The 17,431-nt window shown below is 40.6% G+C and overlaps 1 protein-coding gene across 1 annotated transcript; it reads right to left on the bottom strand.

The window, feature by feature from the left end:
* Positions 1-3: 3 nt before the first annotated feature.
* Positions 4-17,146, bottom strand: mak (male germ cell-associated kinase). The gene is made up of 16 exons (XM_078291382.1): positions 17,113-17,146; positions 14,282-14,626; positions 12,935-12,989; positions 12,465-12,586; positions 11,727-11,806; positions 10,344-10,476; positions 10,068-10,239; positions 8,871-9,038; positions 7,333-7,575; positions 6,828-7,036; positions 5,653-5,792; positions 4,596-4,742; positions 3,263-3,349; positions 2,270-2,389; positions 1,635-1,730; positions 4-1,220 (listed from the first exon to the last, which is right to left on the bottom strand). Exons 2-16 carry the CDS (start codon positions 14,383-14,385, stop codon positions 1,060-1,062), a joined length of 2,037 nt encoding a protein of 678 aa, XP_078147508.1. The 5' UTR covers positions 14,386-14,626; positions 17,113-17,146; the 3' UTR covers positions 4-1,059.
* Positions 17,147-17,431: the final 285 nt, after the last annotated feature.

The following is a 17,431-nucleotide window of genomic DNA, read 5'->3' as shown; positions in this document are numbered from 1 at the left end:
TAATCATTCTCAAAGCCATTAAACAAGTTTTTTATGCCTCATCTATGGTAAATAAAAGCAGAAGGAAAATAGCGTCGCAGGAACAGTGAATGAATGACTTTTTATGCTTTGTCATGGGTAATAAAACAATAGCACAACACCTTACAATAAAAAGAGTACTAGAGTAAAAAAAAAACTTAAGAGCTATGCTTATATTTAAAACCTAGGAAGAATATCTAGTCACTACACTAGAATTGGCTCCCACCAGATCCAGTGAGCTCAGTTGCCCTCAGGAATATAGTGGGATTGTCTTACACAGAGTGTCAATCTTGATTCAGCATCATGTCGACCACCACCTCATCTCCAAATGTAGATGTTCCATGTACAGTATACTGTATGTACCAGAGATCCTACACATTAGGTTTGCTCACAAAACAAAAAGATGCGAGTGTGTCAAAGTCATGAAAAATGTCTCCTGCTGATCTTCAAAGAACATGCGTCACATCTTTCCCAAAGATGATTTCAATGGCAGGCATCAGTACTTTCTAAATGTTCATACACTGGTTAGGTCTGCTCCCATGCTGGTTAGGTTTAAATCATTGTAATGCATCCAAAACTACATCATCTTGCATTCATACTTGAGTTGAAAAAGGCTGAAACTCCTAACAGTAGGATTATATAATCCATTTCTATGTAATTTGAGGGAGGCAATACATTTGATAAACATGAAGCTAGGTCTATGTTAACCTGGTTACTGGACCAGTAAGAGACTCTTTGTCACAGTATTTGCTGCAGTTAGTAAAGGTTCATCATTTCCTTGCATCATTTCCTCCATACCAGTTGCCACCATATTTGAGTTTGAACCATAGAGCCTTCTGGTTTTGCTTCACATGTTTCTTGATGTAATGTGCTTCAGGCAACACATCTGGACAGGAAACTACGTTTGCGTCATTTCCTCCAGATTTGAGCTGAACGTGGTTATTCCTCCTCGCTCAGGATTAACTTTCTTAACTCAAGATGCTTACAGTTAGGCAGCATAATGCGACAAGCAGCTGGGTTTGTGTTATTTTCCTCCCTGGACTACCGATTGCCGCCGTATTTGGATGTCCAGTCCACCCTGCCGTGGACGGGCTGTACGGCGGGAGCTCGGGTCAGGAGGTTCCCAGAGGTTTTCCCCAGCGCAGAGTAGCTGCTCCCCTTCATCTGGGTCCGGTCTGACCTCCTCTTCCACCCCTCATAGTCTGGAACATGGCAACCAGTCAGTCAATCAATCAGTCTGTCTATATATCTACATATCTATCTATTTATCCATCTATCTGGATTAACAGCATGTTTTATAAGCAGTTGAACACATTTTCACAATAACTAAAAATAAGGAGACACACTCCAAAATAAAAGCACCAAAAGTCAAGATAAAACAAAGGAGAAGCATTGCAAAACTAGTGATAAAACAGAGGTTCCTCTTTTTAGTAAAAGCAAAGTCAAAAAAGTATGTCTTTTGTTTTGCTTTAAAAAAAACAGAGTAATGTTTAAAAGCCATAAAATGACAAAAGCAGAAAAGCACTGAAGAATACCCTAACATTAGTTGACAGATGCATATAGCTTCACACACACACACACACACACACACACACACACACATACACACACATTACCTTCATTATTTTCACTCAAAGATGAGTTGGTTAAGGACTTGGGCTTTGTAGACTTTGGTTTGTCTTTTATGTTATCAGGAGAAGAAGAAAGATTGACTGAAAGGATGAAGAAAGAGGAGAAATGTAGTCACAGCGAGTGAGGGTTCGGATGGAAATATTCCAAGAGAGAAATAGATTTGAATGGATGTGAAACAGAATAGCAGGAAGAAGAAAGACTACTCAGGCATGGCATTATGGTCTAGGTGCGGACGATCAATCACTGAGCAGTTATGCAAATGCAGTGTTTACTCAAGATTTGGGGTTTTAAAGGAGGAGTGCAACCAATCAGATACTGGGAAAATGTATGAAAGGCACTAATTCTGGAAAAAAATTAACTTATTATATTGCTGTGGTCAGATGAAAACCTTGTAACATCAATTTTAGCATTTTTTTTCATTATTGGTGTTAGCTGTTCTGAAAGGTGAGAAGATCCATGCCAAATACATTGTATATTTAAAAAATGCTTGTCATATTTTTTTGAGATTTTCCACTGAAACCACCAATGTATTTTTGAAGTTATCTGGCTAAAAGCATCATCTGGGGAATTGATAAACACGTCATTTTCTTGGATTTACATGGATGAAATAAAAGCTTACTTGTGTGCTGGCCAGCCAAAGGGGCAAGCTGGATCCTCTGCCCCACTGATCCCACCTCTTTCTTTTGGAAAGAGGGGATTAAACCACTGGAGAGGTTGTACTTGGTGCTCACAAAGTTCCCTGAAAGAAAAGATAGAGTGAGTCTGTTATTTTATTTTTTTATTTCAATGTCACACCCTCAGACAGCATGGGCTTACAATGCACTTCATCTAAACTAAAATCATGTGAAATATTTAAGATATGAAATCATACAAATGAATAAAAATGAAACACACACCTAACAGCAGATGTTCCCACACTTATGCACTCATACATAAATGCACGGCTTGATTGATAGTAGTAATTTATGTGAATCTGTGTCAGGTAGCTACTGTGTGTGCAACAGCTAATGAGGATCCCAACAGATGAATAGCTAAGTGATTTAAGTCATTCAACTTCGCCAAGTGACACCATCGATCCAACTCACCCAACGGTCACAGATGGTTATCAGTATAATTAGTCAAATGCCCCATTGTTCCCTTATGAAGACATTGAGGTTCTAGTGCAATTTACCATCTATTTAGCAACTGGGGTTCTTAGTTCTCAGGTTAAAGTGTGTATTTGGACTCTCCTCTCCTGCAGAGGCTTAACCAGCTGGCTTCTTTCATATGTTAACTTGTTGGCTGAATACCTGGAGCCTGTTGCATCAGCCGCCATGCTGGTTGTTAGTTTATCTCCCTTTACCCTCAAGCAATTCTACTGGCAATTAACTGCAATGTTTGCTCAGAAAAGTGCTTTTGCATGAGTAATATCTCATAGAAGACGAAGCAGGGAAATTAAAAACTGTACCAATGCTACAAACTATAACACATTGTACAAATACAATGTTTATATTATGAATGATGTCCATTTCTAATAGGAACAAAGCAATATGACAGCTAACAATGAAAACGAGTTAATTATGATAACAGGTTGATAAATGACAGTTAACATGCAGTCATCTCATTGAAATACCTTTGGAGGGATCAATTTTCTCCAGTATTCTCTCTTTAACAACAGTTTTCTCTGATGGGCTATCCATAGCTTTAGAGGCACTCTCTTCTAGTGTCACAGCAGAAGGAAGAGGTGGAGATGTGCATGCAATCAGAAAGGAAAGAAGAATAAGGAAAATAGAAATGGATGAGAAAAACTGACAGAGGAAAAGAGAAGATATATAGAGCAGACTTGTCACAAATATGATAGGGATAAACTGACATTTTGCATGCACTGTATCACACTAATTAAACGCATGGCACACAGATGAAGCTGCTATCAGTCTTCTCGTCTCAATGGAAAAGATCTTATTTGCTAAGAGAAAGAGGGAAAAGACAAAGTAGAGGATGGCCTAAAGATTTTCATGATAACTCATATTCATGAGTAATAAGTTAACTCAAAACAAACATCGGTGTGGTGGGGTGGTGGGGTGGGACGAGTGAGCGTGGGGGGGGGGGGGGGGGGGGGGGGGGGTCAGTCGGGGGCCATTTAAGGGACACTTGATCTTACACCAACAGTCTTAACCTCATGAATAAGCCATGGAGAGGGAGCGACGGAGAGAAAGAAAGAGACAGAGACACAGAATAAGAGAGAGAGAAGGAGGGAGCACGGTGGGGGCCCGTATTGTGTGACAGTCTACATGACAAATGAATTATAGAGGTCTCCCGTCTCCAAAGTCACAGACACTTAGGCTCACTCCAAACACTGCTTTGTCCGCGGCCCCGTAACTACTGATCAGTCAAACCAAAGGCATTAGCCGCATCATTAGCATTTAGGGCCTTTGTGTCACACCGGACCGCAGTGTCAAATTATGCAACAATACGTGACACTGACAGTAGCCCAGTTTCTACTACAGGGCAAAATGGGGATTACTCAGAATTTATGTTGCTGAATTAATACTGCCCAACCTAAATTTAGGGGTAAAATAGACATGAAATAGAGTGAAATACTCATATAGTAGGTAAATACTGTATATTAGAATACTTGACAAGAATCTCTTAATTTATCTTAATTATCTTGTGTTCTGGGTCTGTTTTAAGGCTACTTGTAGTTCTTCCTTACACAGGGAAAACTGGGATGTCAAATTATTTTTTTGAATATGCTGGGACAGAAGTTGCTCAATTCTTTCACTTTTCTACACTGGGGAGACTCAACAAGCCCTGCTGTGCAATTACCCTTTAGTCTTGAGGGGAACACACAATTTAGATTTTAAATAAGTCAGTAGTTTTGTTTGATATGATTTTGTTAACATGTGAGCCAAATCTGACGGCAAACCGGAGCTCAGTCCTCTGCATCAGACAGCAGCAGTGCTTACCTGGGTTAGCTCTGGTGACTGATAATCCTCCCCCAATAGGAGCAAGAGGTTTATTTATAGTGGTGGAGGAGCTGTCCCACAGGTCTCGCAGTGTGACACCACTCAACTCCTTATCTGCTGAAGGAGTCTGGTTCTTTCCAATCAACCCTTTGAGGCAACAGACATGATGTGATGATAAGCTGAGTGTACAACATACTAGAACCACCAGCTTTTTCATGAAACTGACTGACCAGGTGACTGCAGGTGATTGAATGCATTTAAATCATTAAAGGAGAATGTAGACAAAGGGGAGGAGGCAGGTTGAATAAGGTATTTTAAGCCTTGAGACAGTTGACATGGATTTTTCAAAAAGGGGTGCAACTTGATATTAGGATGGTGGTCCTTATGTGGTGGATGTAAATGGGGTCATTTACAGTGCTGGTTGCATTACAAATCACTACAGGGGATTTGAAATTAGCAATGAGGCATTTAATAATAGAATTAGAGGGCAACTGAGAGAAAGGAAAAACTGAGGAAGGATCATATGAAAGTGAGCATTAAATGCGCCCTAATGCCTCTCCATTAGGGTTCCTACACATTTTACCATCAATTTCCATAATTTTCCACGATTATTCCATTACAAATAGTACAATTACTATTGTTGAACAGCTGGTTTGAATTTCTGAGGTTTTATTGTGCTAGCAACAACTATCATTTAGGAAATTTGTTATAAAGGCTATGTTTTCAAAGGCAATTACATTTACCAGCAGCCAAGCTTGATATTAAACCAGCTGATCCAGCTAAAACAAAGATTATGAATACATTTTCATGGGATTTTCAAAATGTTTTGGATGTGTATCATTTCCAATTACCATGGAAAACACAATGTTTTCAGGTTTCCCATGACTGTATGAACCCAACAGAATTGAGGCTGAACTTAAGAGGGGAAAAAATGACATAACCAGAAATAGAGATGCAAAAACGGTGAATATAAATCACATGCAAACTGTAAGTTAAAGTGATCTTTTTGCAATCATAAACATAACCTTATAGGCTTTTATTAGTCATGCAGTCCTACCAGGCAGGTATCGTGACTGGCTGAGATAGTGCTGCCGTGCAGAGGATCCTGGGAGACTGGAGTCCATTTGGCCGATCTTGACATTGCTGGGTAGCTTGGTAACTGTGCTGAAGGAATACAGCGGTTTCTGCTCTTTAGATCTGAAAAAGAAGGAGGAACCAGACGGTTAAGAGCCTGTGCCCACCAAGCACCTCATTTTTAGTGAACAGTGTTTAGCAGCTGCCTGGGAAAATCCTAACTGTGACTCCTGCTGTTCTATAGGACAATAGCAAACTTTGTTTAAAGCAAGTCAGTCTATTGCTACATTTGAAACACCGTTAAACTCTTTTAGAGTACTGAAAACATGATTTGCTTTCTGGGTTGTCAACAATGCATCCCCTCCATTGTAAAGAATCAGAAAAAAAGGTGGACACTGTAATGGAAGCCTGGTGGACATGAAGCCCAAAACACAGAAACACAACCATCACAAATTAAAAGCTTGTTTACAGCGTTATGCTGTCAACACACACAGACCAAATAAAATGCACCATTTTTCTCAATGTGGTGACTCTATGAGGATTCTGAATGTAATTCAATATGCTATAAAATACAAATAGCGAATACATATAGAGGGATGCAATAAGGAACACAAAAAACAGGAAAAATATCTAAAAAGTAATCTCCCATTAGAAATGAAGAGGAGTTGTATGTCTAAAAACAGCTGTAATTCTAAAAAAAAAATGAAAAAATGACACCCCTGCATAAAATAAAACAATGCAAAATTTAAATATTATATAAATTATTTACTTGAGACATGAGCTAAATTTCAGTTATTAATGAACATTTATTTAGACAGGGGAACAAAGGTCAAGCTCTCTTTTTCAGGTTGGGCCTGTGAACAAGGGGAAGGACTAAAAGGAAAGAAAAAAGTAGCATGTGCATATGTAAATGTATAAAAGTAGCAATATGTAGATGCATAAAAAATATGACCGTAAAACATGCTCCACTACTCTCACTACCTACTACTGAATTATGCAGAATGCACGAGACATGTAGATCCAACACTGAATTATTTTTAATAAACAGCAACAATTAATACAAAAAATACACTAATCAATAAAAACTTTCTTGTGAGTGCATACTTGAATATTTGTCAAATTGCCAATGTACTCCTGCCAAGATATTACAGGCCTTACTGTGGGCGGTGCTCCTTGTGGCTCCTTTCCTCCTCTGCGTTCCCCAGGCTGGGTTTCTTGGAGTGGGAGGCGGCGGTTTCCGAGGGGTCGGATTCCTCCCAGCTGTCTGAGGTCCTGGCCACCGTCTGGCCCCAGCGACGACGGCCGCTCTTCAGCCCCCCCGTCCCGCCGCCGCCAACGCTGTTCTCACTGCCCAGCGACACCGCCTTCTGTAGGACAAGACGGTACACTAAGTGCGCAAAACACGGTCAAGTTTGGAATAATAAAATCCGCTTTTTCTACTTAACTCCCTCTCCCTCGCTTCTCGCTTTGTCCAACAACTCTGACTTCTCAGGAGAGGATACATCCAGTCTACAATTTCGGTCAGAAGCCAAAATGGCCTATTTCTATTTCTGGCGGATACTGACAAGAGAGCCTGTATGTTTTCATGAGCCAGGGTCCCTCCAAAGTTTAAATGAAAATGAATAACAATCAATCAGGCTCTGCTTGGTGTAGAGACACTCACCGTTTGGCTATGACCCCCCAGTTTACCCTCCTCTTGGGGTAAGGGGATCTGCTGAAGGGGCTGCTGGTGCGGTCTGGAGGAGGAGGAGGAGGCTTTGGACTCAGATGAAGAAAGCTGGATTTCTGCCTTGGGCTCGGAGGCCTGGCTCTGGGCCGGGGGCTTGGCCTGGACCTTCCTGACCTCCTGGCTCTGAGGCCGAGGCCCTAACACCTGGCCTACCTGGAAGTACGGGTAGCGCAGGGCCTAGAAACACAGCAGAGAGGAGAGGAGAGGAGAGGAGAGGAGAGGAGAGGAGAGGAGAAGAGAGGAGAGGAGAGGAGAGGAGAGGAGAAGACAGGAGAGGAGAGGAGAGGAGAGGAGAGGAGTGTGAAGGTAACGTTCAAAAACAGCAATTCTCTGGTGATGTAATGTTCTGTGATCACATTAAATGTTCTGAGCACAAATGAGATATCTTCAATCTTCAATAAAACTAGAATCAAGGGCTTGATTACTCCCTATATATGCAGATGGAATGAAGCAAAATTGTTTCCTAAAAATAGGCTAAATTAGATGTTGATCCTAACAGAACCAAGACACCTGAGGACCTGGTAAGCAGAGGATGGAAAAGCCTGGTCACTCCCACTGGAAAGGTGTTTCCTATTCAAGGCCCACAGAGTAATCAAACTGTCTTACTGGTGTGGAAATTATGTATAATTATATAGTGTGTAATAACCATGTGATGGTTCAGGCTATAATATGCGTGCATGACTCACCAGCAGAGGTAGATCATGACGCACTGGCCCCATGTAGGACAGGGGATGAAGCATGGCTTTAGCACCACTCAAAATGATTGGAATTAGGATGTTGATGCAATCTCAGGACTGGGACTACAGATAGCCTCTCTGTTGTGGAGTGTGCTGTACTGCAATGAAAATTGCTTCTCTAAGGTACGTTTTTTAAGTGTTAGTCTAAAAGTCTACAGATATACAGTATGTCCAAATGGTGAAGGATTTTGCAGAGGATCCTTAAATAAATGAAAAGATGAAATCCCCTGATTCTGCAAACTGGCAGATGAAACAGTATAATTACTAGCTTAGACACCCTTGGTTGTCCCAGGTTCCCAGGTTTCCCCTTTCAAGTACACTTGAAAGAAAAACTTGAAAAAGAATCACAAGTACAAGCACACTGGCATTCTTGCTACTTCGCCTTTAAGTGGAAAAAACAACATTTAGCTCAACAGAAAGAGAAAAACTCTTTCTCAACCACAATCTAAGGATCCCCAGACCCTAGTAAGTTGGGAGAGGGTACCAGAATGTGCCATTGCTTTATTTTACAGTAACTATTTAAAAACAATTGTGGGCTAAAGAAGGTGCTCATTGGAGTCAAGGGTAGAGACAGTTTTAAAGAAAATAAGCCAAAGCACTTAATGTGCAAAAGTTGAAAATCCTTTATCGCTGTGGCTACTCACAAGGAATCAAAGAATATTCATTATTCTGTTTTCATTTCTTAGGAATTTAGCTTGACTTTCAGTGATAGACCCCACTGCTGATGTAGCCTACCTGCACAACGGTGGGTCTTTTTTTGGGGTCCCACTGCAGCAGGTCCTTCATCAGGGCGATAGCCTCGTTGCTGGCGTTAGGGATGAGGGTCTTCAGGTGGGTGGGCACACATTGGGGGAAGCGAAAGTTCATAGCTGAAGCCAACTGGTAGCCTTCCGGCCAGTCCGACTGATGGAAGAGACATTCAGATGTTTATTTTAAATTTACAGATTGAGCCGTTGTGTTTGTTTGTTTGTTTGGCTACCATTTGTGTTTAGAATATTTACATTTTGGAAATGTTTTCTAATTTTAAGCTTCCATGCCACTGTTAAAGTTCAGAAAAAAGTAAATGTATGGGATGCTCAACTTTATAAGTGGTTTTTAAAGCATCTCCTCAGTAAAGAGAAATAGTTTATTCTATGCTGTTTAAGAACAATGTAGAACATGGCAATCAAACAAGAAAGCAGAGTAGATCAGGCTTGTGGATGGTGTAAAAGAAGACAGTTTGCAACCATAGATCAATGGCAATTAGAGTAACATAGGTCTAGATTAGATATCTTTGTTTCAGACAGATCATTTTGCCCTGTGAGTGTACATGACATATGCCCGCTCTGTGTAGACAATGTATAATGATGCAGGAGAAATCCAACACCAGCCATCTGAACACAGCTGATCGGCATCAACGGTTGCTTTGATGGATGAGCCTCCAATACAATTATAAACATAGATCATAAAACATTCATAAACCTACATGAGACTTGCCACCTCTTGTAGGTTAATGAATTTTTCATGACCCATGCACAATAACATATCTGAAATGCAAATCGCATGACCTATGTGTACTATAAAGAACAGATCAGTGGCCTTGAATTCACACCACAGAAAGAGGAGCCATGGTCCTGTCCTATGAGCAACATCAGCTCAACAAGGCTCACTTGCTACTTACTTATGTATGATAAACCTATCACACATTTGTCTCTACTCTTTAAAACATTTGAGCACCTCATGGCCTCAATAAGTTAGAGACTCAGAGGTAGACGACTTGCTTTTTGTGTAGTAAGTTGGTCCTTTTATTCTCTGGTCCTATTCATAATAAGTCTAAGTTTGGAATATGTATCATTCAAACCCTAAAGGCAAAAATTTAAGCCATTTTTTCCCTCGATAAGGGGCATCAACTGCTAAAGTCAACATGATTTTGTTTTCATTTCTGGCTCTCACCTTCTTGACAGTGCCCAGGACCTGGCAGATCTTAAAGATCTCGTCCACTTCGCTGTTCCCAGGGAAGAGCGGTCGGAGAGTGTAGAGCTCGGCCATGATGCAGCCCACAGCCCACAGGTCGATGGGAGAGCTGTAGGTAGACGACCTGAGCAGGACCTCTGGAGCACGGTACCTGCACAGAGAACACACGCATGAATATTAACAAATACACGCAGGCACACAGCAGCATGCATACACACTTACATGCACACAGGAAAATGAGACTGAGACGCTCACCATCTGGTTGAGACGTAGTCTGTGTAGGGTGGTCTGGAGCGGATCTCCCTGGCCAGTCCGAAGTCTGCTATTTTGACCAGTTCTGGACCCATGCACAGCAGATTCTCTGGCTTCATGTCCCGGTGGAAGAAACCTGGAGAAAGGGTAACATGCATGTTAGTGTGTCTGCCACTGCTGCATAGCAGAAGGTGGACCACTGTGCATAGAGAAGCTGCCACCTGTCCTAAAGCAATTTCGTTTCAATTGGTTTTAAAGGTCTTAATGTCATATGGTCTAAATGCTATTTTAAAGTCTTTTCCTCTGCTTCAACACATTTTTGGGAGAAACACTGATGAACAGGATTGTGCAAATCATGATTTGAATAACTTGCATTTGCATGACTACTAGCAAAAATGCTAATTTCCTCTTTCTTTTTCAGTGAAAAGCATTAGCTGTTGAAATGTCTGGGATAATAAATCAAGTATACCTCAAGATGTTGGAATGTTTTAAGTCGTATTCAAATATATTTTGACCCAGGTTTCACTTGAATGTATGTAAGCACATGAACACACATACTGTAAGTGGTCATACAGAGTGAAATAGAGTCCCATATACAGTACATCCGTTACACAAGCATATTATATATAGGCTACTATACTATACATGCACACACTCAACTGTAGAAACAGAAAAGACGTTTTGCAAAATGAAACATGCCCAGACCAACAAGCTAAAAGTAGTAGTAGCTACTCTATTGAACAGATAAAGGACAGAGCAAAGCGGCTTACCATGCTTGTGTACAAAAGCCAACCCAGAGAGCACTTGAAACAAGATGTTCCTAATTTCATTCTCTGTGAACATCTTATTCTCCCTAACAGCAGACCAAATGAGAAAAAGTAGGAGGGAAAAAGGGTAAAGAAACAGAAAGGAAAGAAAACCAGTTATAAGAAAGAGCAGCCCGGAAAAGTACATGCATTCCCATTGGACGTGTGGAACCATGGGCATGGGCTCGTGAACCACCATCCACAGTTTTCTTTTTCTTTTTTAAACTTCCTGGTCTATGCATCTTTTTCTTCTGATCCAATACTATCACATCTGATTCAATTTATTCTGAAGACTGTTATTTGTGTTTTCAGCAGAAACTTGCATACATATGAGGTATCCACACATCCATTCACCACAACAATACAAGCCAGAGAGTACGGTGAGATTGTTGAGACAGTTATGGAGAGTTCACAAACTACAAGATTTATTTATCCCCAATTTGGCCATCCCATATAAATTCACAGAATTCTGAGCTCAAATATTGGACAGTAATTTGATATTTGATAATCGTTCAGGGAATCTTGTAGTGTGGATCCACTCTCATGCGACTGTGAGGCGTAAAGCGACCGGTGCACCTACCGTGTTTATGAATAAATGACAGGCCTTGTAAAATCTGAAAGCTTATGTTTCTTATCACTGATTCGGGGAACAATTTGTTTCTGCAAATATAAAATCGATAGAGTCCTCATGAGCCTGCTAATCTTCAAATAAATAATAATTTGTTTGTCTACAACATACATCAATTGGATAAATATGCAAAAAAGAGCAAAGCATACATGAAAAAGTGCATATAACAATGAAATGGACTAGGTGTAAAACATTGTGGCTTCCTCGACTGATATCTTTCACCCCTCCTGCTTCTTGCCTGTCCCACAGGAGAAACCCAGCAGTGTGCATGTGCAGTGTGCACCCAGTGTTTCCAACAGTTCCCAAACTGGCAAAACCAGCAGGGCTTCCCCTAAGAGAAGCTGTTAGTTAGGTAGCAGCTGCATACAAAGGAAACGCAGGCCCAGTGGGAATGTGAAAACATGATTATGTTATATCTGGGTTCTCCGTGTAACAGAAATATCCAGACAATCTTGACAATGCTAGTAAGGCTTGATACTTTTTATTTGTTTTGACGGTGTCTGTTCAAGGTAGGGAGGTAAATTCGCCCAGTTTGCTTGTCTAGCTTGTGATCCAGTTGGGGGAAGTCCTGACCCGATGTTGACATTCGGACACTCTGTGCCATGGGAATGATGTCAAACCAGAAAGCCACTGTGTTTCTGCACCTTGTCTAAAGCTTTGCAGTGAGAAGTGTGATTTTCCTCTTCCTACCTGTCTTTCATAAGCTGGTAGAGGTTCTCCTTCATGTACTCAAAGACAAAGTAGAGGTGATCGTTCTCCCTGATCACCTCCTTCAGTTTCACCACATTCGCATGGTTCAGCTTCTTCAGCGACTGGTGCAGCACATCATGGGAAAAGGCAAGATGAATGGTGCTACATGCAATGTTGCACATGTAATTGCAGGTTTATTACACAATGCCATTACAATATTGTAGTTATGACTCAAAAAGGCCAGAAAGCAGGAATACTGTTTAAGGTGAAACAGTATTGTAATATCTGTCGGATAATGTAGTAACTTCAAAATATAATAAAATGTCCCTCTAAATTAGTTGAAAATGTAATAAAACCTCTTAATGTAATACATTACTGGATAATGTAACATCTCATTATTACATTGCTATTACATAATAAGGGTCCATATACATTTCCCCCCAAACTGCCCAATGAATCACCATCCTTACCTTCACCTCTCTCAAGTTCATACACTCTTCCCATGAGTAAAACTTCCTCTTCATCCTATGAAAGACAAAGGCGGTCATCAGTGCATAGAATACATCAGACATACAGAAACTGAAGAGATAAAAGAGATCACATTTGCGGGCCATATACATTACACCTCGCCCAACATAGTGGAGCTATCTTTACTAAATTCCTTTGTGTGTCTCCATTAATAATTCACCTCCTTTGAGTCATATGTAATTTCAGCTTATTTCATTTCATGAGGAAAGCCCCATAGCCTGTAGTCCCCCCTTTAGATCTTCTTCTTTGGTAATGAAATGGTAATAATTATAACATCTCTTTTGTATTCCAAAATGTATAGCTTTACCATCAATACATTCCACTTGAATGCAGTGAAAAAATATGGCTTGGCACTTGAGATTGACATGTCCATTTCATAACAGTGTGTGTTGCTATGTACATTAAAACACACACCCACCCACATACACACACACACTCACACAAACACGCCACCTGGTATATGGGACACCTTTGCGAAAGCTAATCTTCTCTGAGCAACATTATTCCACCTCCATCTGGAATTATGTAAGAGTTACAGAACATGCTGATATCTTCTTCCTCCTCTCTGGGACGCTGCCAGCTTCGCTCGTCCCGTCCGCACCGGCGGCAACCCGACACGCCCCTGCACTTTCACTCCCTTTCACCGTCACCGCGCGCATTGTCTTGCATGGTAACCAACCTATCAGCCGGTGGAGGCATCTCCCAGGCACCTCATCCATTATTGAACCCTGCTGCCACGCTGTTGAAACAAAGGCTTGTAAGCCAGTTTGTTTGCCTTGGTGATGGGGGTGGAAACCTGAAGTAAGGTTAGACTTCGCTTTGACCTTGTTTGTTTTTATTATGCCAGGCAATTTAGTGGCTTAGATGCTTTACGTATTATCCAGGGAAAGTACTGCAAGTGCAACACATTTCCATTTTTTTTAATAGTTTTTAACGCACCTCTGCTTTGCAAAATAGCATGTAGTGAAGAGAGGGAGCAAAGATTGGAGAGAAAGTGGAAAAAAAAGCCAGACTCAAACCCCGAAAATCATAAATACATGGGATGTATTAGGCAAGAATAACCATATTTACTCCACTTCATACCATGATTTGACCTTCTACAGTTCAAATTTTAAATATATTTAGATTTGTTCTAAGCATTCATTTACCCAAATACACATACATTTGTGTATATACATTGCATTTTATATCAAGCTGCAATGGTTCCATATAAAAAATTCAGGCTCACTGGGAGAGAAAATGATAAAAACCTAAAGTCTAATGGGTTGGATGGTATTCAGCCTCCTCACCTCTTGATAGCCACCAGTTCTCCAGACTCGTTGCTTCTCCCCATCAGCACGCTGCCGTAGGTGCCGTCACCCAGCTGCTTCAGGGTGGTGTAGCGGTTCATCATCTCTCAGGTGCTGCTATCAGCTTATTGATGTTTGATTCATTGATTGACTGTTCAGTTCCAGTTGTTCCTCTTTTGCTGAAGGAAGTGTTCTGTCTCTGATTGTTCTTTCCAAGGATTTTAAGTTAATCAATACGTCGAAATGCCCATTAATTCTTGAAGTTCAAACAACATCTTGTAGGTAACTGATCCATTCTTCACTTCTGATCCTGATAGGTCAGCCAGACAATGTGTCCTTGCAAACCTTCAGTGATAGTAAAGAAATTAGCATCATCAGCAGCAGATACAGACATTTCAACTAGAAATACACAAAATCACACAACTGATTCCAGTCAGAGGCCTTACCCACTTCTGAAAATCCCCACAAAAAGCAAGTGTGTTTAGAGATCTGAGGACAAAGAAAAACTAGGAACGCTCCCTATTTTTCCTCAGTGAACAAGCGGTGAGCAGGATTAGATGTGTGTGTGTTATACTAGTCGGAGGCTCCGACATGGCCACCCAAGGGAGATGACACAGGCAGATTAGGCCAACGGGGATGTAAATAGGATGTTACATCACCGTCATGCTCACCGGCACCCGCTACCTCCCCAAGCACCCTTCCCAGTGCCTGGCAATAGGATCTGATTGACGCCACGGGGCACAGTGATCAGACTGTCGTGTTGTGTGTTTAGCCAAATGACCCTGCCGGTGAACTTTGGGAAGAAACAGACTTGGTTAAGGTGGAGCTGGCTTTAAGAGCTTACTGCATGCTTTGTTTGTGCATGAGACACCAAGGACAAATGTGGACAGTCACGTTGGGGCCTAATAGAAATCTTACTTTTAGTTTTATGTTTTTTCTTATAGTCTATCATTTTTTCTTACTTACTTACTTTGCAATATGTATTTTAATACTTTGTTAGATAGATAGATAGATAGATAGATAGATAGATAGATAGACAGACAGACAGACAGACAGACAGACAGACAGACAGACAGACAGATAGATAGATAGATAGATAGATAGATAGATAGATAGATGCATTCTTTACATTTTACATTTCAACAGGATATTATGCTTAGGAGACTATCTGACACACCTTTTGGGGGAAAAAATGCAATCTCTTGCAATATGGAAATTGAAGTAGTCAATATTGTGATTTTGATACTTTTTGATTAATTGAACCTTGGGACAGGTTTCTCAATTCCTGCACAAATGCTGTGTCTGGTATGGAAATCTGCTGCACATTGTTTAGACTGGTAAGTTATCTACGGCTTCTATCTTCTATCTTCATCTTGGAATGACATGGGAGTCCCAGGCTGAATATGAACAGTTGTGGTGGAACCTAAAATTGTACTCCAGGACACTCCAGCAATGGGATATAAGGCCCTGGACCACAGCATTCACACTGTGATACTGTATACATTCCATACCCATACCACATGCAGTTTCTAATTGTTAAAGTTGAATACATGAAGTCTTTCTGTGATTAATCCCACTGGACAATATTTGCTTTGGCCATTTGGCTTTTACAACAAAGGTTAATGGATATGAGCATCAGTTGCAAATAATAACTAAATATATAGAACTGGTTTAAGCAATATAGGCAGCGATGCACCTTCAAGATTTAGTGCATTAGGATGTCAGGGTTTGTCTTCCATCTGCGTACCGTTTCAATCAAGCTGAGTTTTTATCCTTGAGTATCAGCCTGCTGTATTGAGGGCAAAGTAAATACAGTCGAGGACAGCCAAGGCAAGCTAGACAAATGAGATTAGTGCTTTTTAATTAAATTGGGCCAGGAATACCCTTCCAAACAGAATCTCCAGACACAAACTGGACTGTGCTGTTTATGAGTCTTCATCCTTATTTAATAAATGAAACATCCGTTGCAGCCATTAAACTCATGTAGATTAATTGTTTGATGTTTGACTTAATGATTGCTCATCCTTTTCACACACTGCACTACATAGATTTTTACATGCATCTTTTTTTTCATTGCATATTAGAAATGCTTTCCCTACATTTTAGTATCTGCTTGATAGCCGGGGCTCATTGAGACAATAAGGAAAGTAGTGAGGCCAGTGTAACAGATTGCTGACCCCCACTCAGCTTTCACATATGGCAAGCTGTTGTGGAGGGACTTAAAGGGAATTACTAAGTTGAATCCAGGCCACATGACATTAAGAAGCTATTCAAGGTCAGCTATAGTCATTATAGACATGGACCCACACAGGGGGAAGTAACAGGCTAGTCATTTAGATTTAATCATCAACTTTAAAATATGATTAGGCTACTTGTAAGCCAGATATTTGCAACTGTAGGGAAAGATGTTTTGTTGGTTTGTTTGTTTTTTGTTTTTTACTGTAAGGTAAAATAAATAAAAGAATAGATTTTTTTCTACCAAATACTAGCCATATAACATCTTCAATGTCCCATATGATAGAAACTCATATAAATAACATATCAAGCACAGTAGCCATTAATCCACTTGGATCAAACTATTTACACAAGTATTCATAAAACAAACATGCAGTATTGTAGAGGCTTAGGCTATTATTATAGTAACTATAATAATAGGCTATCTAAATTATATTAGCAGTGCAGCCTATCAGAAAATAAGAAAACAGAAACGTAAAAGAGGCATTTGTTTTTGACGTCTCGGCTTTGACAGTTCTGTTCCTCAACGATCTTTCTGTAAACAATTCATCTCTTTCGCCCTCACTTCATTATTTCTCTCATTTTCTTCAACTCACCGTTTCGGGGTGTTGTTCCTCTCCTCGGCCGTTGTCTGGGCCTGCTGATAGCATAAAGTTTCTTCAGATAAAATTCAAGTAGTAATCTAGCTGCTGCGATAAGGTGTGTGCGTGCGTGTGACTGCTCCCCATGGAAACAGACAGACAAACGAGACGCTACAAGCTTCCAGGTGACCGTGTGTGAGGGCGCAATGCTTTGTGGGATTTGTTGTCCTAGCATAATCTGTGTTTCAATGGATGGGATTGATGGAGTGTGAACATTTCGCACTGCACACAAATGAGATTGAAAATTAGATTATTTTGCCTTTTACATTGACAT

The sequence above is a fragment of the Centroberyx gerrardi genome, chromosome 22 (assembly GCF_048128805.1).
Source record: "Centroberyx gerrardi isolate f3 chromosome 22, fCenGer3.hap1.cur.20231027, whole genome shotgun sequence".
NCBI lineage: Eukaryota > Metazoa > Chordata > Actinopteri > Beryciformes > Berycidae > Centroberyx > Centroberyx gerrardi.
The sequence above is the reverse complement of the archived record's forward strand: the minus strand, read 5'-3'. Positions and strand labels throughout refer to the sequence as shown.